The 21,822-nt window shown below is 33.3% G+C and overlaps 1 protein-coding gene across 3 annotated transcripts in view; it reads left to right on the forward strand.

Moving 5' to 3' along the window:
* The window catches only part of LOC129225842 (uncharacterized), a 93,079-nt gene extending 76,833 nt beyond the window's left edge, over nucleotides 1–16,246 (forward strand). For all 3 annotated transcript variants that reach the window (XM_054860361.1, XM_054860363.1, XM_054860364.1), the window contains exon 10: nucleotides 16,114–16,246. In XM_054860361.1, the coding sequence (XP_054716336.1) occupies nucleotides 16,114–16,231 (118 nt within the window). In that variant the 3' untranslated portion in view covers nucleotides 16,232–16,246. The remainder of the gene's footprint in view (nucleotides 1–16,113) is intronic.
* The last annotated feature ends 5,576 nt before the right edge of the window (nucleotides 16,247–21,822 follow it).

A 21,822-nucleotide genomic window follows, 5' to 3' on the forward strand; every position in this document is an offset into this window, starting at 1 on the left:
GACGTGAACGAATTTCGGAACGCAAAGTGTAGGTAAGTTCTGTCAAATTTTATCCGAAAATAAAAGCTATCAAGTTTGATGCAAGATATGTTTTGAAGTTCTGCATTGAAAATACAATATGTTGATAATTTTGTCTTGAAAATATTGAGAGAAAAACTGAAGTTTAATATTGTTTAACAAACAATCCCACTTTTGAGAAAGTACTCCCCTTCCCTCCCCCGACGATTTTGTGATTATGAATGAAACTACTATATTATTTCATAAATTTTCAAAAATTTATAACTGTGCATATGTTATGCTGTTAACCATGCTATTTGTCATTAGAAATTCAGAAAAAAAAAATCCACGAATGATTCTAAAATTGCTCGTTTCATTGCTCTTAGATATGAAAGAATTGAAACTGATATGGCATGCAATACTATAGTAAAGAATTATTTTTTAGAAAAAATCACGGAAAAAGGATTCCGAAATTCTCAGAAACGTTTTAGAAATTTTTTTGGCGAATTCCGAAATACTCGGAAACGTTTTCGAAACTTTCATGAACCACAGCTGCACAGAATACTCAGAAACATTTCTGGAAATTACGGAAAGAGGATTCCGAAATGCTCAGAAACGTTTCTGAAAATTACAGAAAGAGGATTCCAAAATACTCAGAAACATTTCTGGAAATTATAGAAAGAGGATTCCGAAATACTCAGACACGTTTCTGGACATTACAGAAAGAGGATTCCGAAATACTCAGAAACGTTTTTGAAAATTTCATGAACCGCAGCTGCACGATATACTCAGAAACGTTTCCGAATTTTTTTTACAGTGTACCTCCTTCACCCTAGGAATAAAATGGCTGCAGAGTTTTCCCCTCCTTTTTTTTTTTTTTTTAAATAAAAATGACCTCAGAGGATTTTTTTTTTTTAATTTGAAGTATCAATTCGCGAATCTAACAATAAGTAGCCATTCAGCGCCGACTTGAACTCAGTTGAAACTATTAATCTTTCCCCTAAAAATTTTGAATAATGCCGTGGCTTCCAGATATTTTTGAACCAAGGCGCCTATCTCGGACATCTAACTTTCGTACGGCGTCCATCTCTCTATAACTCGGTGACAAAGCCAGGGTTTTTAGTCCTGATGGGGGAAAGGGAGGGGCTAAGGTAAAATTTTTTATGTTGTCTTGATGACGCTTCCAACAAAGCAAAAGAAAGGCAAAAACTTCGGTTTCGCTAAGTGCGGACGGGGATTCAGGCTGCAGCCTCATACACATACACACGCACATAGTTCCTTTGGATACCAGAGATATAACTCAACGCCTTAACCCAGCATTATTAAAGATCGCCAAAATTTCCATTTAAAGTACTTCAATTTCGAAAATTTTCAGGGGATAGCACCTAGATGACCCACATCATAAAAGATCGTTTGAAATTTAGCATATTGGACTTCAATTTCAGAAACTTACTAGAGGAGCCACCCTACCTTCAGCGAAATTATAATTCCCGAAATTATAATTAATTGTCTACAATTTCGTTTTAGCTGTTCAATTTCGAAAACTTTCCAGAAGAGAGTCCCCGAACACCATCCCGTCCTCTAAAGTTATCAAAGACAGCATACAGTTATATCATTTAAGACTTCAAATGCGAAAAATTTCCACAGAAAAGTTTTGAAACGCATGCCTTTCTCTAGAGTCAGCAAAAATGGCCTTCAAATACGATGTTTGAACTTTAAATTTCGAAAGCTTTCCGGGGACGATTCACCGTATTCACTTTATTAAAGATGATCTAATGTTTTGTAAAGACCTCAATTTCGAAACTTTTTTGAAGAAGCGCTTAGGGCCGTCGCCAACATCCACCATTTTTTCGGAAAGGGAGCCGCCAATTTCTGAAGGTGATTAAAAACAGCAAAAGAAAAAGAAAAAAGAAGAAAATCTTCGCAATCTTTAAGAATTGAAATTGTAATGATCAATGAACTAAAGGAATAAAAGTGACAAAAAGTATTTTTTCTGCCAAATTTAAAATGAAAATGAAATATTCGCATATTATTGAGAAACATCCAAGTTCCTGCATAATAATTTACCTAACTGAAGTCCGCTGAAATTATACGTTTCAAACACTTTTGATTGAAAAAAAAAATAGCGTATCGTTACAAACCTATTACGACATTTAGTTCAATAAAAAAATGAATAGATAAATAACATAATAGCATTATGTAGGCCGCTGTAATATATTTTAAAAAGAAAACAAGTTAAAATAAAATAACAAAACAAGTATAAAAAAAGTAGTGAACGAGATTTAAATAATGCAATGAATTAATAATAAGTTCTTAGTGTTTGAATGTTTTAACGTGAAGGTAAACCAAAACTTTATCCCGAGTTTTAGGAGGCATGATGTTTAAATTAAAATAAAGTGGAGGGGAAAAAAGACTCTAGAGACATCACTCCAAAATGTGAAAAGTTTTCTCTTTGGAGTCGCAAACTCTTGTATTTCAAATAAATGAAAATATCAGGCTGGAAATTTAAAATTTCATTTTCGAAAAACTAAAGCACTCAAATGGGTTTAGAAAAGAAAACTGGGGGAGCGTTTTCCACTACATTTTTACCAATAATAAAAACAAATACGTAAAAAGAGAGAAGAAAGCGGAAGAGTGGGAAGAAACCGAACCTTATATTCCTTCGTTTTTGGTCGCCAAAGGTAGCCGAGAAGCGTGTTTTTTTAATTTTGATTTTGAAAGAATTCCGAGGAAGAGTTCCCTAACCACATCGCCTACAGTCACCAAAGACGGCCTAAAATTACTTATTTAGGTTTTCAATTTCAAAAAGCTTCTAGGAGAGCGCCCCACTCAAATATTCCAGAAACGCAACCACCCCATCATATTAATTCGTTTAAAATTTCGGTTTTAGGACTGAAATTTCTAAAAATTTCTAAAAATTCCAGAAATCCCTGAACCTTCCTTCCCCCTAATATCACCAAAGATAGTCGTTTTTAGGGCTTAAATTTCTAAAAATTCCAGAGGTTCCCGAACCTCCTTTCCCTTCTAATATCATCAAAGACGGTCTAAAAATATGGTCGTTTTTAGGGCTTCAATTCTGAAAAGATTTCCGAGAGGAGCTCCCAAACTGCCTAATACATCGTCGAAGATAGTCTGTAATTTTTTCCTGGAATTTCAATTTTAAAAAATTTCCGAAGGAAATCCTCCGAACCTCTCTGCCCACTGATATTACCAATGCTCGTCTAAAAACTGTGTTTTAGGAGCTAACCTTGAAACCTTTCTTGGGGAACGATCCTATCACTAGCTCTAAAATCATTAAAGATCGTCTTAAATTTTGTTTAAGGGTTTGAATTTCGAAAGGGTTCGGGGGAGAGCTCTCAGGAACTCCTCTCCCTTACATCACTGAAAGTCAACTGAAATAAAGTTTTTAGAGCCTCAAACTCGGAAAAAAGGCCCGTCCTCTTAGCATTACCAAAGATGGCCTACAATCGTGGTTTTAAGATTTCACCTGCGAAAAATTGCCGTTTTTACGTCGAAAAACGCGTTACGTTCGAAAAATTCTCGAGAGTGGGTGACCGAAACTATCCTCCCCTAATATCACCGCAAATAGTCTAATTGCCTTTTTACCGCTTCAACTTCGGGGAAGATCCAACCACCCTTTCTTAAATAATTGGATATAATCCACAATTGCGTTTTCAAAGTTTCAATTTCGAAATATGTCTGGGAGCATCATCGAACCTTTTCAGCCCGTAACATTACCAAAGATAATCTAGAGATAATCTTTAGATATCGCAGTTTTAGAATAATATTTAGAGATCATCTAAAACTGCGTTTTAGGGACTACAATCTCGAAAAATTTCCCGGGGAGAGCCCCGGACTCCCCCCCCCCTTCTTTATTAGGATGATTGTAGATAACAATTTAACTTTAACTTTTCGATCCCGAAAAATAGACGAGGGAGCGCTCTCTATCCTCTTCCCCTTCAAATTCCTCTTTTTACTCGTTTCTTATTTATAAAAAAACTCGCCCAAAGTTTAATTTTAGAAGTTCTAACTTCGAAACCACCCCTCCCTCTAAAACACTCCTCTTTCTACCATCACCGAAGGAAGTAAAAAACTTTCTCTCATTTCGACAAAAAAAAAAGGAGGGGGGGCGCAAAAGTTTCAGTTGTCTTGGGGCGTTGAAGATTATCTACTCCTCGGATGGGAAGTTCATCAAGTTTAATTTTTTAGTTGAACTTGGTGAATGGGAGGGGGGGGGGGGAGTGCGAAAATAGAACAAGGCGCCGGTCAAGTGTTTTTCCCGGTACACATTTTTGACCCAGTACGCCACTGTTAGTAAGTAAACATACTAAAAGTCCCCGCCCTTAAAGATGGGAAGGAGGGGAAAAGAAAATTTTGGGTTCTTCAAGAAAATGTCAGAAACGGTGGAAAAAAATGTGTTTAAAATAAAAGTTCAAGCCAAATAAACTTACTATGAAATTGTTTCTACATATATTTGTCAAATTTCCAATAATTATCTGGGTATATGTTATGAAAAATCGATGATTTTAGGAAAAATTCTCTCTTTTTGTCAAACATTTGCTCTTAGTGCCTCCCAGGGTCAATATTCATGAAAATTGTAAATGACAAAATTTTAGAACTTTAAATTTCCTTCAATTTGATATGCTATTTTATTATATTTTATTCAACCGATCAAAAGTTACAGAATTTCAAACACGACTTTCATGGCAAAAAATGGAACACTTGCCATTCACAAAGTTCAAACTGACTCGAAAGGATCGCGGGTTTCCTCTTTCCTCAGTGAATTTGACAATCCTAATCGACAATGAAGAAGTATTAGTGGATTACTACAACACAAATAGTGTCACGCTTCCAGGGAGAAGGAGGTTTGTGAAATAGGGACTTTGTGACAAGGGGGAAGAGTAAAACGATGTGTGACATCAAGCATTTTTTAATAAGAATATGTTTATGTATGAAAAGTACCTTTTGAAAAATACTTCGTGACAAAGGGGGAGGAGGTTAAAAAATGTTGAAAAAAAGTGTAACATCATTAATGGACATCCCCTTACCAAGAAATTGGACAAAGATTTGAAGAACTACGTATATATGCAGTATGAATTAGCTCCATACCCATGGCATTGTTTAATGAAAGCAAACTGGGGAAGTGCAGAATGTCAGCACTTCCTCCGTAAGAAATTTGTTAGAAGTAATTAATAAGTAAACATACTGAAAGTCCCCAACCCTAGGGGGGTGTTAAAGGTGGGAAGCGAGAGCCAAATTTTGTGGTTTTCGATTATATCTCAGAAACGGCAGGAAAAATGTGTTCCGAATAAAAGGGAAAGTTAACTAAATTTATTATTTATTGTGTTTTACTTCATATTGTCACATTTCCAGTGGTTTTTTAGGGATACTTTCTTGAAAACTATTGCTTTTCAAAGAAAAAAAAATCTTGTTCTTCTTGTCTCAGAGTCTCTGTGCCAAGCAGGCACTTAAGAGATCTTGTGCAGCGATCATGTGACACGAACCCTGACGGTTTTCTGTGTCTTGAAAATCTACCGGCTGAACACTTGAACTGCAGATTCAAAGCTGATACCAAAGAAATACGAAGTGTATGCCCAATAACCGCAACACCCAGCTGACAAGCAACCAAAAACTATGAAGTTCTAGCATGTACTCAATTTCTTTATTCTTATAGAAATGAATATTCGATGCTATAGCATAATAAGAAAAATTTTAATAATAGAAATAGGGTAAACGTAATTGACACGCAGTACCTTCTTGTAATTTTAGTTTCATTACATTATTACTAATCAATATTTTGAAAGTGTTTATGTGGAATATGAACTGACAGTAATTAGAAAATGAAAATATCATCTTTAAGGTGACATCTTGGTTTTATTCTGAGGCGGAAGGGTCAAGTCACCAGCAGTGGAAATGTTGTTCTAAGAAATTGGTAATGTATTGATGTGATCGTCATCCCCTTCGTCATGTATTTTGATTTCATTGTAGCAACTGCCCTTGCAATGCAATCTTACAACAGATAGTTTAACAATGATTTTCTACAAGTGACCTTCCGGTCACTTAACAGCGTATTAATTTAAATCGTAAACAGCGTATTATCCTCGATTATATACTGTTTAAGATTTGACACCTTTAGTTTATTTTACACGGTTGAGTTTCAGTTTTACGCGGATGCGGCAATGCAAACAAATAACATTTTCCTCTCTTTCAAAATCTAAACTCCTAAAGATTGCAGATTACACGTAATAAATTGCATTTTGCCGTGCTAATAACCGAACTTTGGCCCCTGGAGACATTTTATGAGATTGGTTCCAGAGCTCTTTCCAGAAATTAAGTTATTAAACTCACATAGTTCAGAACTCACTGGAAGAAGAGCTTTTAGGAGTGACAAAGGAGGCTAAAACCAACGAGGATACCGACTTCGGTGACACACAACCAAAAACTTTCATATTGAAAATTTTGAGCCATTCCTAGACAATAGAAATGATTGTTCTGATTTGTTAATGAAGGAAGATTCTATCATGGCAGTGAAGCAAGTGATCGTGGATGCGTTAATACTTCGCAAAGAATTACAGAGAAAAATCCTTAATGACTGCTATAAAACAATATCTTTTTTATAAACAGAACACGAAATTAGTTTATGTTTTCTTTATGCATGTTTTGCATAAAAATCGATATAAGTACACATTAAACTTATTATACAATTAATCATCACTAGAATGAAGTGTTCTTTTTATCTACGGAACCTGACCCCTATTTTAACACTACTATTAGGTCTCAATTTACGCAGTTTCGATTTACATGGCATTTCCGTGGAACGTAACCCCCGCGTAAAATGAGGGTCTATTGTACTTTGATAACTGATCTGTAACGGAACTCATTGAGGGACTTTTCTGTGGCTAGAGCACCGTATCATGAGAGTTACATATGACCCCAGCAGTGTTAATGGATTCAGGGGAAAAAGAACTGTTGATATATACCTTAGATACATGTTGTATGATTTTAGATTTCAGGTACATTTTGAGAGCAGAATGTGGTGATCAGTTGGGGATTTGGCTATTAAGAGAACAACCAGTACTTCCTCTTAAATGATAGCTACAGAAGAATTTTGCCATCTGATGATAGCCGTCTTTAAAATATCAACGTCAACATCACCTAAAGCTCGGAACGTATTTGTCTGGTTTTTCAACAGCTTCATCATTAGTGGATTTATTAGCTGACGTATTATGAAAGTTGGACAGAAACCTTCCTGTTTGACCATCGTTTCAACTTTCTAACTGACATTGATGTCCATATGCTTTATACAGTCATCTATTTTTCCTAACAGTTTTGCAGTCTAGGTATCTTCAGTAACAACAAATTCAAATTAAATTAAATCCATGTCGTTATCAATTTTCTTAAACAGTATATATAGCGCTAACTTTCTGCACATCCTTAGTCCACCGATTCATACTGCATGTACGTAGTTTTGCAAATTTTCGTCCGATTCCTTGGTAAAGGGCTGTCCATACATAATGTCACATTTTTTTATAACATTTTTACCCCCCCCCCCCCCCCCCGTGTCACAAAGTTTGCTTTACAAGCTACTTTTCATAAATGTATTTGTATTAAAAAATGCTTGATCTGCTTCTTACTCTTTCCTTCCCCCTTGTCACAATTTCACGACCTCCCCCCCCCCCACTTAAACATTTGTGTTGTAGTAATCCACAAATACTTTTTTATTGTCCATCAAAATTGTCAAATTCATTGAGGAAAGAGGAAGTGCGCGATCCTTTCGAGTCAGTTTGAAATTTGTGAATGGCAAGTGTTCCATTTTTTGCCATGAGGTGCGTGTTTGAAATTCTGTAACTTTTGATTGATTGAGTAAAATATAACAAAATAGCATATCAAATTGAAGGAAATTGAAAGTTCTACAACTTTGTCATTGACAATTTTCATATATACTGATCCTGGGAGGCACTAGGACAGACAGAGGCACTTTGACAAACAGAAATTTTCCAAAAATCATCGATTTTTCATAATATATACTCGGAAAATTATTGGAAATTTAACAATAATGTGTAGAAACAATTTCGTAGGAAGTTTATTTAGCTTGAATTTCCATTTTAAATGCATCTTCCCCACAGTTTCCGACATTTTCTTGAAAAACCCAAAATTTTCTTCCCCCCCCCCCCCTCCACCTTTAGCTCACCCCCTAGGGGCGGGGACTTTTAGTATGTTTACTTACTAACTAACCCTAACAATATTCTGAAGTCAAAAATTATCGCATATTCCTTGCACGCTACAATGTGTTCATTGGCTTGACTAAATGAGCCTTTTCTGTGTGTGTGCCATTGTATTGTAAATTTTTATTTTCTTGAACTTTGATTATATGAAATTCAAACATTACCAGATATTTTTATTTTTTATTTTTAAATGCAAAGGATTATTAAACTTTGATTACAGTGATTAATTTTAACTAGGTTTTTAAATAAAAATGTTTCATAACATTAACACTTTAGCAAAAATTAAAATACTACAGAATTTTATATCCAAATGTTTTCCTCTTTTTTTTAGCTAAGTTTTTTTTTATCTAAAAGACTAGTGGTACCTGCATGGCTTTACCCATAGTAGGATATTGAAAAGTCATTTACTTCGCCTGTATACATACAGTTAAAGTCTACTATGTGTTTTTTTTTTTTTTTTTTTTCAAAATCTCTCCATATTTTTGGCAGTTTTGAGAATTTAGCATGTAGCTCAACAAAACCAGCAGAAGCCTTAGTAATATTTTAAAAGAGGAAAGAAGTTTCTCTTCCTTGCTTAAAATGCAAAATAAGACATTTTTCCAAAATTAAAGAAGGTTTTAGAAAGAAGGTTGTAATAGCAATATTTTAATAATTTACTGAACATAATACTGCAAGAGCTAAGAAAATAAAAGCAGACATTTTTTTAAACAGATAAAATCTTTAAATTTAAATCCTTTTTAACAAAAGAAAAGAAATTGGATCATGAAAAAAAAAGTATGTTTTTAAAAATGTTTAAAACAAAGTGAAAAAAAATAATGAAACAATCAAAGGGAGTAAAATATGTAATTATGGTAACATGCAAAAGTTAATTTCTACTTCGAAAATAATTTTCATTTATCTTTAATTTTTGATTTTATTCTCGAGCATTTAGAATCATTTGGCTTGCTGGAAGTTAGCCTTGGACTCTGGTTTTCTTTAAATGATTCCTACAGCTCTCCTAACACTCGTAGAAACTTCAAACAAACTTCTTCTTATGTAGAAAATCCCAAACTTTCAAATGACCTAAAACTTTAAAATGTGAATGAAATATTTCTCCCCTATATTATTAAATTTTTGTGAAAAATGAGCTTCAAATTGGAATAGAGAAAAGCAAAATCAAATTTTTGAAAAATCGCTTTGAGGTGCATACCCATATACTACAAATTAATTTTGTGCCAAAATTTCAAATGAAAATCGACCAAACGGGCTAGGCCCTATGCGGGTAACAGACATCCAGATTTTCAGCATATTTATTAGTAGAGATTAGCATTTAAACTTAAGTAGAAAAAAAAGGACTTTAAATATACATTAATACTTAACCTTATGATGTTGTTTCTGGTTAATGTGTCATATTTAAAGTACTTTGTAATAGTGGGCTGAGGTTCTGTGTCATAAGAAAAATTGAAAAGCAGCAAAATTTAAATTTACTATCCGAGTTTTCTTTTACATTAAAATTGCTTTAAATGTGATACAATTTATAAGTAACAATTGGAATTAATGTCTTATTGTGGTACTATGTTGTAACTTTCATTCAATATATTAAAAATGTAAGAGTGATTTTTCTCAATTCGTTAACTTTCGTGTCCTAATGCTATATCTTTTAACTAAACATTTATTTTCAATATTTAATAACATATTTCACTTAAAGTACTCACAAAGAGTATTAACAATGTGGATCAGCCACATTTTGTGTTTAAATTTTATTTTAAACAATAAAATGTAGGAGAAATGTCATTCTGTCCCATCCTCAACACACATTTGTCAATTTTTGAAAAAATTTATTGTGTAATGAAAGAGTTAAAAAAATAAATACATATGCAGTATGATATAGTACAGGGTTTCGCAACCGGTGTGCCGCGACAAGGAACCAGGTGTGCCGCGGTAATTTCGTAGTCATGAAGAGAAAGACCCTCAATCTATTTTATTTTAAAGTTACGACCGAATAGCATTTGTATCGGTCTGTAACTTTGCAATTTGTTACATCATGTGCAATAAGACGTACCCAACAATTGAGAGAAGCGGGATTTGCTGCCCCACCTCTTTTAAACTTCTTGTGATCCTATCACTTTCAGCTTTTGAAAACGGATTCTAATTTTCACGATATCAATTTACTATACAGAATTTTTTCTAAATATTTTGCAAACAGGAGTATCGCCTCCCCCAGGCAGGGATCGTGCGCTCCCTTCCAGAGTTTTAGTCCCAACTTTAGCTTTTGGTTTCCTCTTTTCCAGTTCCAATACTAATTTCATTTTATCGTAGTTTCTCAAAGCTCGATTCTGAGACTTAGCAAAGTAGAAATTAAGAGAAAAAAAAAATCAAACTGCAAAACAAAATCTAGGACGAATGACTATTTTCGGTTATTGCTGTTTGAACAATTCTGAGAAAAATTAAGAGTGCATCTGTCTTTACTTTTACTTTTATCTATTGCATACGTTGGCGCAAACGATCAGACATGTATTGCTTTTTTGTTGATCTATAAAAAGCAAATTTGCAAAAAAAGTTCAGTTTTTCGTGGATCAGAGATGTAAAATCACCAAGACCTGAGTGTCTCCTTTGCAGGGAGAAACTTTCAAATGAAGAAATGAAGCGATGGTCCCTAGCAAATTTAAACGTCACCTGTTTTTAAACATCCTTCTTACCTAGGCAAAGACATCGGTTACTTCAAGCGATTGCAGGAAGATAATTTGAAGCAAAGTTCGTTCATGAAAGCCGGCGCAAAAACTTTTGAAAGGGCTCAAGAGGTTAGTTATAATGTTTCACGGTTAATTGCAAAAGCGAAAACTCCACACACTGTCGGTGAAACATTTATTTCACCAGCGTGCAAAGGAATTGTACGGGGAATGCTAGGACTTGAAGCAGAGAAGGAAGTGGTCCAAGTGCCACTTTGTGACGACACTATCAGGAGACGAATGGATGACATTTTGGGTGACATAGAAGCAACATTGGTAGAGAAATTAAGAGTAGCTGGAAAATTTGCATTTCAAGTTGATGAATCAACAGACATCGGAAGCTGTGCACAACTCATAGCCATTGTGCGCATTGTTGATGAGAGACGCATTAAAGATCATTATCTTTTCTGCAAAGAACTTCCTCAAGGCGCAATTGGTGATGAGATATTCCGCATTACAGATGGATATCTGAAAAGCAAAGGGATCCAGTGGTAAAATTGCACTAGTGTTTGCACCGACGGAGCTGCTGCAATGACAGGACCTATCATAGGGTTCCTGTTGAATGTGAAAAATCATAACCCAAGTGTTCAAACCATTCACTATTTCCACCATCGTGAAGCTCTCATGGCAAAGAACTTACCAGATGAGCTGAAGTCAGCTTTGGCTGAAGTTGTAAAAATCGTGAATTTCTTAAAATCGAGGTTGCTTAGTTCTCACCTTTTCTCCGTACTTTGTGAAGAAATGAGAACAGATTACCACTCCCCTACTTCTTCATACAGAGATTTGCTGGTTTTCACGTGATAAGGTACTATCAAGAATTCTTGAATTGAGGGACGAAGTACGACAGTTTTTGATTTTAAAAAACGAAATGCACTACGCCAGTTTGTTGCAAGACAACTATCGGCTGGCAAAACTAGCGTACACTGCTGACATTTTTAAACACCTTAACGAATTGAATTGGAAAACGCAAGGACAAAGAGAGAATTTGATTACATGTATGGACAAGCTGAACAGGTTCAAATCAAAAATTCAGCTGTTTAGAGAAGAAGTAGATCGTCGCTCATTGGACATGCTCAAACGGACCATCAACATGGTATATGAAGGAAATGGCATGGAATAAAAGCTGCTGAATGTGGTGGGTGCGATCCATTCTCTTCATCTGCGGATGCATCAGTTCAAGACCTTTCTTTGAAGGCGCGAGTAGAATCTATGGACCTCAAGAGTGACCGTACTCATAAACTTAAGTTGAGCGAAGCGCCTCTGGACGAATTTTGTTTGTGGGTTTAAAATGAGTATTCCACCATCTCTTGTCTTGCTATTGATCTGCTGCTACCATTTTCAACTACATATCTTTGCGAATTCAGCTTCTCAGCCTTCACACTTATAAAAAACTGCAAAAAACATCTCTAAAGAGCCTGGATCAAGAACTTCGTGTAGCTCTATCCAGCATAGATCCGAACATCAAACGTCTCTGCTCCTCAAGGCAGGTGGTGCTTTGTTTTAATTTCTTGCTTGCTTCTTTCTTGAAACATGTTTTGATAAATCATTTAACTGCAGTGTGCACCTTAATGACATGTTTGGCAGAAATGCTTTGAAACATATTGAGCATAATTTTCTGTTAAGTCTGATATAGGTAGTTTTGTTGTTTATTATCAACCTCAATACATTCAAAATATTTCTACTTTCTAAATAAATTTAAATACACTACGTTAGTTAGTTTTATTCATATGAAAAAAATCTATTCCCCCCCCCCCCCCAGGTTCTTAACCAGTGAATGATAAAAACATTTCTCATTACCATTGTGAAATTATGTTCAGTGTGACCCGTAGATCTAGAAATTTCTTAAGTGTGCCGCAAACTAAAAAAGGTTGAGAAGCACTGATATAGTATACAGTCCACTTGAAAGTGCCATAGCAATATTCTTCAATTTTTTCATTCGTTTGGAAGACCACTTCATTTTGTGTGTGTCCCCAGGTTTTGTATTAATACTACCCAAATAGAAAAACGGGTGAAAAAGTTCTATAGGTGGCACTAGTTGGCTAAAAAATAACTTCCAGAATACAAAGAATGCTCTTCTCTGCAGAAAAACAAAATTTGAATGATGTAACACATCTTTAGGTGTCTGTGAGCCTTGTTTTTTCTTGAAAAATCCATGTGTGACTTTATTCAATGTCACCTCAGTCCCCCTATCCTCAGTCCCCTCAGTCACCTATCTTTTGAGAAATTGAAAATAAGTTTTAAAAAAATGGTTTGCTGAAAATGTAATTATGTACATTTATAAGCTATGAATAGTTAAATTAAAGTAATGAAAAAGTTTTTTACCTGTAGGGTCAAAACTCCTGTTTTGTCACCTCTGTCCCCCATTCATAGGCAGTTTCAGATGACAGTAATCACCTAGTGTCTAGTGGTTTAGAAAGCTTTTAGAACGCTTTATTTCTTTGGTTTTGTCATTTTTAAATTCTTTTTTTCAAATTTCAAATAGTAACAAATTAAGAATGTTGATCATATTACTTAAGATTTAATGATATTTAGTTGCATCTAAAGTTGTTGTTTTATTAGTTAGAGTTACACTAGCGGCGTTGCCCGGCTTTGCACAATCTACCTCAAAAATAAAAGTTATGTCAAGTAACGCCTGTTAAACAATTACGCTTTAATAATGTAGAAAAAAAATATTGTAAAATATCCCGTCAAGGTAAGGATTTTTAAATATCGCCCCACCTGGAAAATCTGGAAATGTTGGGGAAATTTATTTTTGTGTGCAGTAAATCTGGAATTTTTTTTATAAATTATAGCCAGTTTCAAAAGATTTGTTTTTCTTTTTTGGAGTTTAGTAAAATAAATTTGGTCGGAAATTTATGCAACTTGGAACTACCTAAAGAAAATATTTCTTATATAATACCTATATTAAACCAGTTCTTCAATCCCACCTTTTGTTCTCTAGTTTTGCACATTCCAGTTTCCCTTTGGGGTTGAGAAGTTTACACCCCCTAACAATGGTAGTAAGTTTGCTTCTGCAACTACCAATAAAAAACTTTAGTTTTTCCCTGCCAGTTATAGATAAGCTATTCGTAGTAACTAAGATAAGGGGGTAAACTAAGTTTATAGATTATAGTTCAATTTCAGTATTACTTAGGTGTTTGTATAGTTCTTTATCTCTGTAGAGATGTGTTTGTTAATTTATGTTAAACTGCTTTGAAACAATTCCTCTCGAATCAGAGCCAAACAAACTAAAAATGTTTTTCCACTGAAATTTTGTTTGATTTGGGGGGTAGAGAGCTCAGCTGTCGCACAAAGGGCTTTAGACATTTTGAAACTCTTAAAAGTCTTTGTTCAAAAGGTAGTGGTTGCAAATGTTGAGCGGAATACAAATTCCTATGACACAGTAAAATCAATGTTGAAGTGCAGTGTAATTTTGGAAGCAAAGTTAGGTTTCTTTATTTCGGTGGCATCAGAATTGCAAGGTTTTTGATAAGATTCCAGGCTGGTAGATCAGTGGTTCCTTTCCTGCATGAAGGTTGGTCCCATGTGTTTGATGTTTAACAATTTAATGAAGTAATTTCTTAAAAGTTCTCAAAGGTTCCCAAAAATTAAAAGCTTAAAAATTTCCCAAAAAATAAAGCCTATTTTAGGGATGGGATGGATGTAATAATTTGAAATATAAACATAAAGTACATAAAATGTCACATAAGCACAGCCAATCAATAAAAAAAAACCGAAAGTAGCTAAACTAACCTCTAAAAAAGCGTCTGGAAACATTTTGTTTGGGGTATGGAAAACCTGGAAAAGTCAAGGAAGTCGAAATTTTTCTTTTCTTTTTTTTGTGTAGACACCCTGAATCGGTAACGGCAAATCTTAAAGTCCGATACCTAAACGCAACCCTCCATAATTACAACTAAAATCCTTGATTATAATCTGCTAGCAGTTCCCAAAACAAAAGCCAAAAAATAATTAAAATGGGAAATTTTTGAAAATTTATTTGTTCGTAGTTGAGAAAAAAAAATTGCAACATATGAAAAATTATTTTATTCACGTAAATTTAAACTCAGCTCGTTGGCAAGCAACAAGTTTAAGAATTGATATGCGGTTGTTCCATTAGGCTTAAAAATGCTTAAAACTTTTCTTCTGATGATTTTACAGCTTTTTTTTTAAATTCAAATGAAGACATACCTATAGTGGTATTTTTCATGGGTTTTCAAATGACACTAAAATCGAACTAGTCGGATAATTATTTCGGGTAGAAAGAGCCATTTAATGCCATTTTAAGTCCTAAAATTAAAATTCAAACAGTTCAATATTTTTTTGGCGTTCTGACCCCTCTCCCGTTCTTTCTCGGGTGCCCAAGTACCTCCCTGCCATATTTGGTCAAGATCCGACTAAACTGTGGATTTGTATAGGGAAAATGCATAAACATGGTAAATATACATATATGTTCTCTGTTTTATTTTTATAGATGATACATTTTAAAAATATAATTACTATTCTTAATGTGAAATTGAAATTTTCTAATCAATATTTTTTTTAAGTTGTTTAAAATATTTAGTGCTCGAAAATATTTTTCATTTACAGAATAGAGCAAAATAAAACAGTAAAAAAAATTTTTTTTCAAAAGTTAACTGCATTTTTAGTGCTGTGAAATTGTTTCATTGTATGTTTAACAACTTAGTTTTCCTCTTTTATTCTTAGAATAATTTTGAACCTTTGTAAATGTTTATGGTTTAAAACAGATGCATAATATGAGTTTTTGATTTCATATTTGGATTTTGTTTGACCTTTATTTTTAAAAAATGTTATTTTTGTCCCTGTATCCTAAAATTGACTTTTAATTTACAAATATTATTTTCACTTAAAGATATTACATGTGCATTTTTAATGATGCAATAATGTTTATAATATAAAAAAGTAAATAATCTTCTGAAAATGGAAAACAACTATCAAATAGTTTCAAGATGAATTTTTACTACTTGTCACTGACAAAAGTTAACATGTTGAGAAAATTACCCATACGTTTGTTAACCAATTATCGAACATTTCAATTTGTTTGCTATTTAGTTGCCAGATATTGAATTATTTGGCCGAACCGATTATTCGATTTATCTGCCAAATATGAAGTATACTGAATACCAACCGAATCTTCTGTGCATCTCTAAATTACATGCTATTTTTAATAAACTGTTGTTTTTTAGGAAAGTTTTACGTGACCAAAAAGTGAAAGCTCCTCAACTAAATGTGTCAAGTGTAGATACTTTTCTATGCAGTTTGTACCATTTTGGGTATCCATGTTTTCATGATATTGCAGCATAAAGTTTTGTATCAGAGAATAAATATTTTTTTAATCTCTTATGCTTGACTGCTCTGTTTTCATATTCTTTAAGTCTGTTTTAAGTTTTTAGTGTTGTATGCAAGTGCTTTTTGTATTTAGTTCATCACAATTAATTTTTTTTTTTTTAATTTTCCATTAGCCTTTATAGTCATTCCATGTCAACTGACCTAATTTTTCAAATCGTCCCCACTCGACCATTTCCGATTTGAATGAAATTTTATAGAGGCGTAGAGATCCCTTTGAAACTAGCCTATGCAAATTTTCAGCTTCCTAGATCCAAATCCTGAGGATCTAGGATCTCCGAAAAATGTAATACAAGATGGCGGATAAGCTTTTTGTGTTAAAAGTTAAGTTTACACCACGTTTACAGGAAATTTTATTACACTGGAAGCCTGAAATTTTAGGAGTTTAAGTACTTTAGGTTGTCAACAGGTTCTAGTATTTTTGTGAATTTGAGTTCATTAACTTTTGTGTAGCACGTATGCAAAGTTTGGACAAAACGCAGCAGAGAAACGTTTTCCTGGATTTTAGAATGTCATCAATTCTAAACAAAAATTATTCAAATGCTGGAACTTTGTAATTATATTGTCAATAAGCATGTTTTTGATGAGTTCTAGTTGCAGAGCTTAAATATTGATTTTCTAAGAGACATTGGCATTCAAAGTGGCTATCAAAATAGTTCACATGAAGAATAGCCAGTTTTTAATGCCCTGTAGCTCAAGTTTGTCACCTTGCATCTTCTTTTTGTTGGTACCATGAGATAGAACATATTTCTTCCTTTGGGCAGTTCTCAAAAGGTGGGAGCAAACACAGACTTCAACTTTGAAGCTTCAACACCAAATAACTTTTATTTTAATTAACTCTAAAATTTTTGAGGTAAATTATAATGCTGTATAGAGACAAGAATTGACATAAATTATGGAAAAAAAGCTCTTTAAATGCCCTTAAAAAATATTTTCTTTGCTAAGTGGCACAATTTTGGACATACCAAAACGTTAACTGAGCAAATGTACCATTAAAAAAAATTTTTTTTTAATTATTTCCATACGTTTCAAAAAAAAAATTAAAGGCATGAATCTTACACTGAATAATTTTTTGTTAATATTTTACACAAATAACAAAAGTAAAGACAGATTATTTACTTTGTAAACGATTTTAGAAAAAAGTAAGTTTGAAATTTGATGCATGTCCAAAAGTTACGATCTTTACAATGCTATTATTTGAGAACTAAGTATATGATGTTTTCGTTTTAAAGATATTTATCAATCCTCAGAATCAGTTTTTAATTGTTTAAAAGTGTTTTCATAAGCTTTTATGCAGTATCTTAGAAGATAAATAATTTTTCTTAAACATACATGTGAGATGTCCAAATGGCGTTACGATCTTGACGCCGATAATTCTGTCCGTTTATTTATAATTTTTTTATAATCCACTGTCTTCTAACATCAATAAAAAAGATTATTATGATGTTATCTTCTTTAATCCATTGGTATTTTGCATAATTAATACGTTACACATTGAACAATACATAAATTACAGTAGAAACACTGCTGGTTATGATCGAACGAAAGCCATTTTGCGCGAAAATCGCCAAGCAAACCTCCGTTGGCGACAACACAGTATACGATAAGCTAAAGGTTACCAGAGGGGGATTCCAGTTTGACAAATGTAGTTAATCGTCAGGTGCACCAGTTTTGGCGACTTTATCACCTGCGCTAGCAATTTTTTTTCCCCGCCGCTTTTATTATTTTAGAATTTTTTTTTCTCTTCTTTCTTTTGGAAACATAATTTAACGATCTCCAAATAGAAATACGAATTTCTTTTTTCAATAATTTTTTTTTAGACATCGTTTTAATTCTAATGACATTAGAAAAAATATTCATTATTAAAACTGATGATGTCACTTTTTACATTTGTATTATTTTTAATTTGAAGCATTTTTTTACCTTTCATCAACTTCTTCAAAATCATTCCAAAACTTTATTATATGTAAAGAGCAGTATGTATAGTCATTCAAGTACTTCATTAATATCATCTTTATTATTAAATTGCAAAATTCAAAAAGTAGTAAATAAAATTTTCATTGGAAAAGTTAAAAATCAGATTAACAGTTGTCAAAAATGGTGAAACTTACATTATGATGATGTCCAAAATCCGTTACCTACAGGATAACAATGTCCAAAATCTGTTACCTACAGACTGCTAATTTAATTTGCTAATTAACAATTTTTACAAATACCTGCTGTCTTTTCATGTTCATATATTGTGTTCTAGGTAAGCATACTATAGAATAAAAGCAAAATTGATATCAAATTCGAAAATTTTTGAAATTGCTCAAAGTTAACTTTTTTGTTCCCACCTTTTGAGAACTGCCCCTTTAATAATAATTTTTCTTTTCGATGGTGTTCTTTCAGATAAGCGGGAAAAAATGTGCCTGAAATACTATTTGTTGTTAGCGAGAAAATCTCGTTCTAGAGAATGGTGAATGCCGTGGACAACTGACTTATAGGGATTTTGCAACTGTTATAAGTCATAAATAATTTTTTATTAATCATTTAAAAAGATACTTTGCAAATGAAATGTGATAAAAAAAGAAAATTGTATCAGCTTCCTGAACAAAATATTTTTCTGATTCTAACATATTTAATTTACAAAAGAAGTTTTGATATGATTAATAAAAAACTATTTCTGACTTATAACAGCTGCAAAATCCCTATAAGTCGGTTGTCACGGCATTCACCATTCTTTATTTCTTGTAGTACGAGATTTTCTCACTAACGACAAATAACATTTCAGGCTCATTTTTTCCCGCTTATCGAAAAGAAAATTTATTTTTATAGGAAAATATATGTTTTTTCTCATGGTACCAAGGAAAAGAAGATGCAAGGTGACAAACTTGAGCTACAGGGCATTAAAAACATGCTATTTTTCATGTGAACTATTTTGATAGTCACTTTGGATGCCGATATCTCTTAGAAAATCAATAGTTACGCTCTGCAACTATTACCCATTAAAAACATGCATATTGACAATAGAATTACAAAGTTCGAGCCTTTGAATCATTTTTGTTTAGAATTGATGACATTCTAAAATCCATGAAAAAAGTTCTCTGCTGCGTTTTATCAAGACTTTGCATACGTGCTACACAAAAGTTAATGAACTCAAATTCTCAAAAATACTAGAACCTGTTGACAACCAAAAGTACTTAAAGCTCCTAAAATTTCAGGCTTCCAGTGTTATAAAATGTCACATAATCTGAGCTGTAACAAGGCAATTTGTTACGACAGATATAAGTTCAAGCTCGTTTTTTTATCCTTATATTGAAAGAACACCATCGAAAAAAGAACTTATTTTGAAAGGAAAAAATGTGTTTCTAATGGTATAAACGAAAAGAAGATGCAACTTGAGCTATAGCGCTTTGAAAATGGGCTATTTTTTACTTGAACGGTTTTGGTAGCCACTTTGAATCACAATATCTTCTAGAAAATAGATATTTAAGCTCTGTAACTGTAACCCATTAAAAACAGGCACTTTTAAAATGGAATCACGCAGTACGAGCTTTTGAATTATTTTTGTTAAGATTTTATGACAACCTAAAATTCAGGAAAAAGAAAATTCCCATCACACTTTTTTGTAAGTTCACGCGCATGCTACACAAAATCTAACAAGCTCGAATTCACAAAAATACTTGAATATACTAACGGTCAAACGGTCAAACATACTTTAAGCGCCTAAAATTTCAGGCTTCCAGTGTAATAAAATTTCCTGTAAACTTGGCAATTTGGCACCAAAAGCTAATCCGCCATCTTGGATCACATTTTTCGGACATCCTAATCTTCAGGATTTTTATCTAGGAAGCTGAAAATTTGCATAGATTAATTTCAGAGGCATTTCTACTCCGCTATGAAATCGGAGATGGTCGAGTGGGGACCCCCTAGGTCACTTGACATGGAATGACTCTTTTGGGTAAAATTTGTAATTTCACAGAATTTTTTATCTTTGAACAACAATGAATCGGTTTCAATCTCTAAAATATTCTAAAGAGCTGAAGAAGTTTTACTCACTGTAAAATTACATGAATTCATTTAATTTTCTGAGATTCTTTTAAAAAGCCTTACACATGTTCCTTTTTTTCTCTGAATGTCTTTGGTTTAATCACAAATTCAAAGCATTCTTGTTTTTTTAAAAATACCTTATTTATTTCCTTGCTCGCAAAAGTTTTCCTGTATTTTGGTTTTTGCTTTGCCATTGGAAGAGAGCTAGTCCCTGAATCACTACCATTAAAAGAATTATTTTTGAAAGTTAGCTTAGGCTGTAATCGACCTTAATTGTAATTGGCTTTGGTTAACTCAACTTGTACTGGAAGTCAAGTTAGAAATGTTCTTAAAACAATATTAGTATTAGTATTTCATAATTATAGCTAGGTAATTGTCCACAGGTTTGTTTGGCCTATGTAACGTGAACTATTGTTGTAGATACAGATGAAAGACATCATTGTACAACATAGTTTGTTTTTGTTTTATTTTTATTCTTTCTATTTACAGTCAACTCTTGATAACTCGGAAGTCTTATACAGTAGAATACCTTTATAACGCCGACCTGTATAACCAGAGGCGTAGGAACTTTGTAGAAGTAGGGGGAGCTGGGACAAATTATGAGAAGTGTCTGGTATGCAAGGGGCAGAAGCAGTGGCCCCTTAAAATAATTGGTGGCAAGGCCGTATCCAGAAATTTTTTTCGGGAGGGGCCCGGATTAGCACATTGCCCAACACACACACCATATAGTATATATAGACACACCAAACGCATAAAAATGTTAACATAGAAGACTTTTTGTCTCGATTTTTAACTATTCGACTATTTGGACTTGTTATTTTATTTTAATTTCTTATTATTTTTCTAATTCACCTTGTAGTGGTAAGGATAACACGAGGGTGTCCCTTTAAGTCGGATGTAGAACATCCATAATTTCAGGGGGTCCGGGGGTTTCTCCCCCCGAGAAATTTTTGAAAAAAAAAAATCTGTATTTTTAGGCCTTATATTAGGTAATTGAAAGAACGAAAATATGAAAAAAAAAATAGGCAAACAAAGTTTTTTAAAAGTTATACATTCTTTTTCCAATCAAGATCAAACAAAATAAAAATTGCTTGCTCGACAAATCATGGAAATTAATGGACAGAGAGGAAAAACGAGAGAGGAGAAAATAGAAGCACCCCGTCATCTGCTCATATCGACTTTTAGTGAAGTTTGTTTTTGATCACTCCCCCTACCCCCACTTTTTTTCATTAACTGCCCTACAGTATGAAAATTGTACAAAATAGCTTAAAAGAAATAGTGTAGACATGCAGAAAATAAGAACGGAAGGGTAATATTCTAGTCATTTGGATAATTCATACTTTATTTTCTTGATGAGATACAAAATTGAAGAACTTTTCAAGGAATTTCAAAAACTTAAATAATTTTCAGACTCTCGAGCAGTTGAAATTTTTTGAAGCTCTCATAACTTTGTAAGACACTCCCGTTTTAAGTTAATAAATGCAACGAAATATTTCTCGAAACAAACTTTTTTTTTT

The sequence above is a fragment of the Uloborus diversus genome, chromosome 7 (genome assembly GCF_026930045.1).
Source record: "Uloborus diversus isolate 005 chromosome 7, Udiv.v.3.1, whole genome shotgun sequence".
In the NCBI taxonomy this organism is placed as follows: Eukaryota; Metazoa; Arthropoda; class Arachnida; order Araneae; family Uloboridae; genus Uloborus; species Uloborus diversus.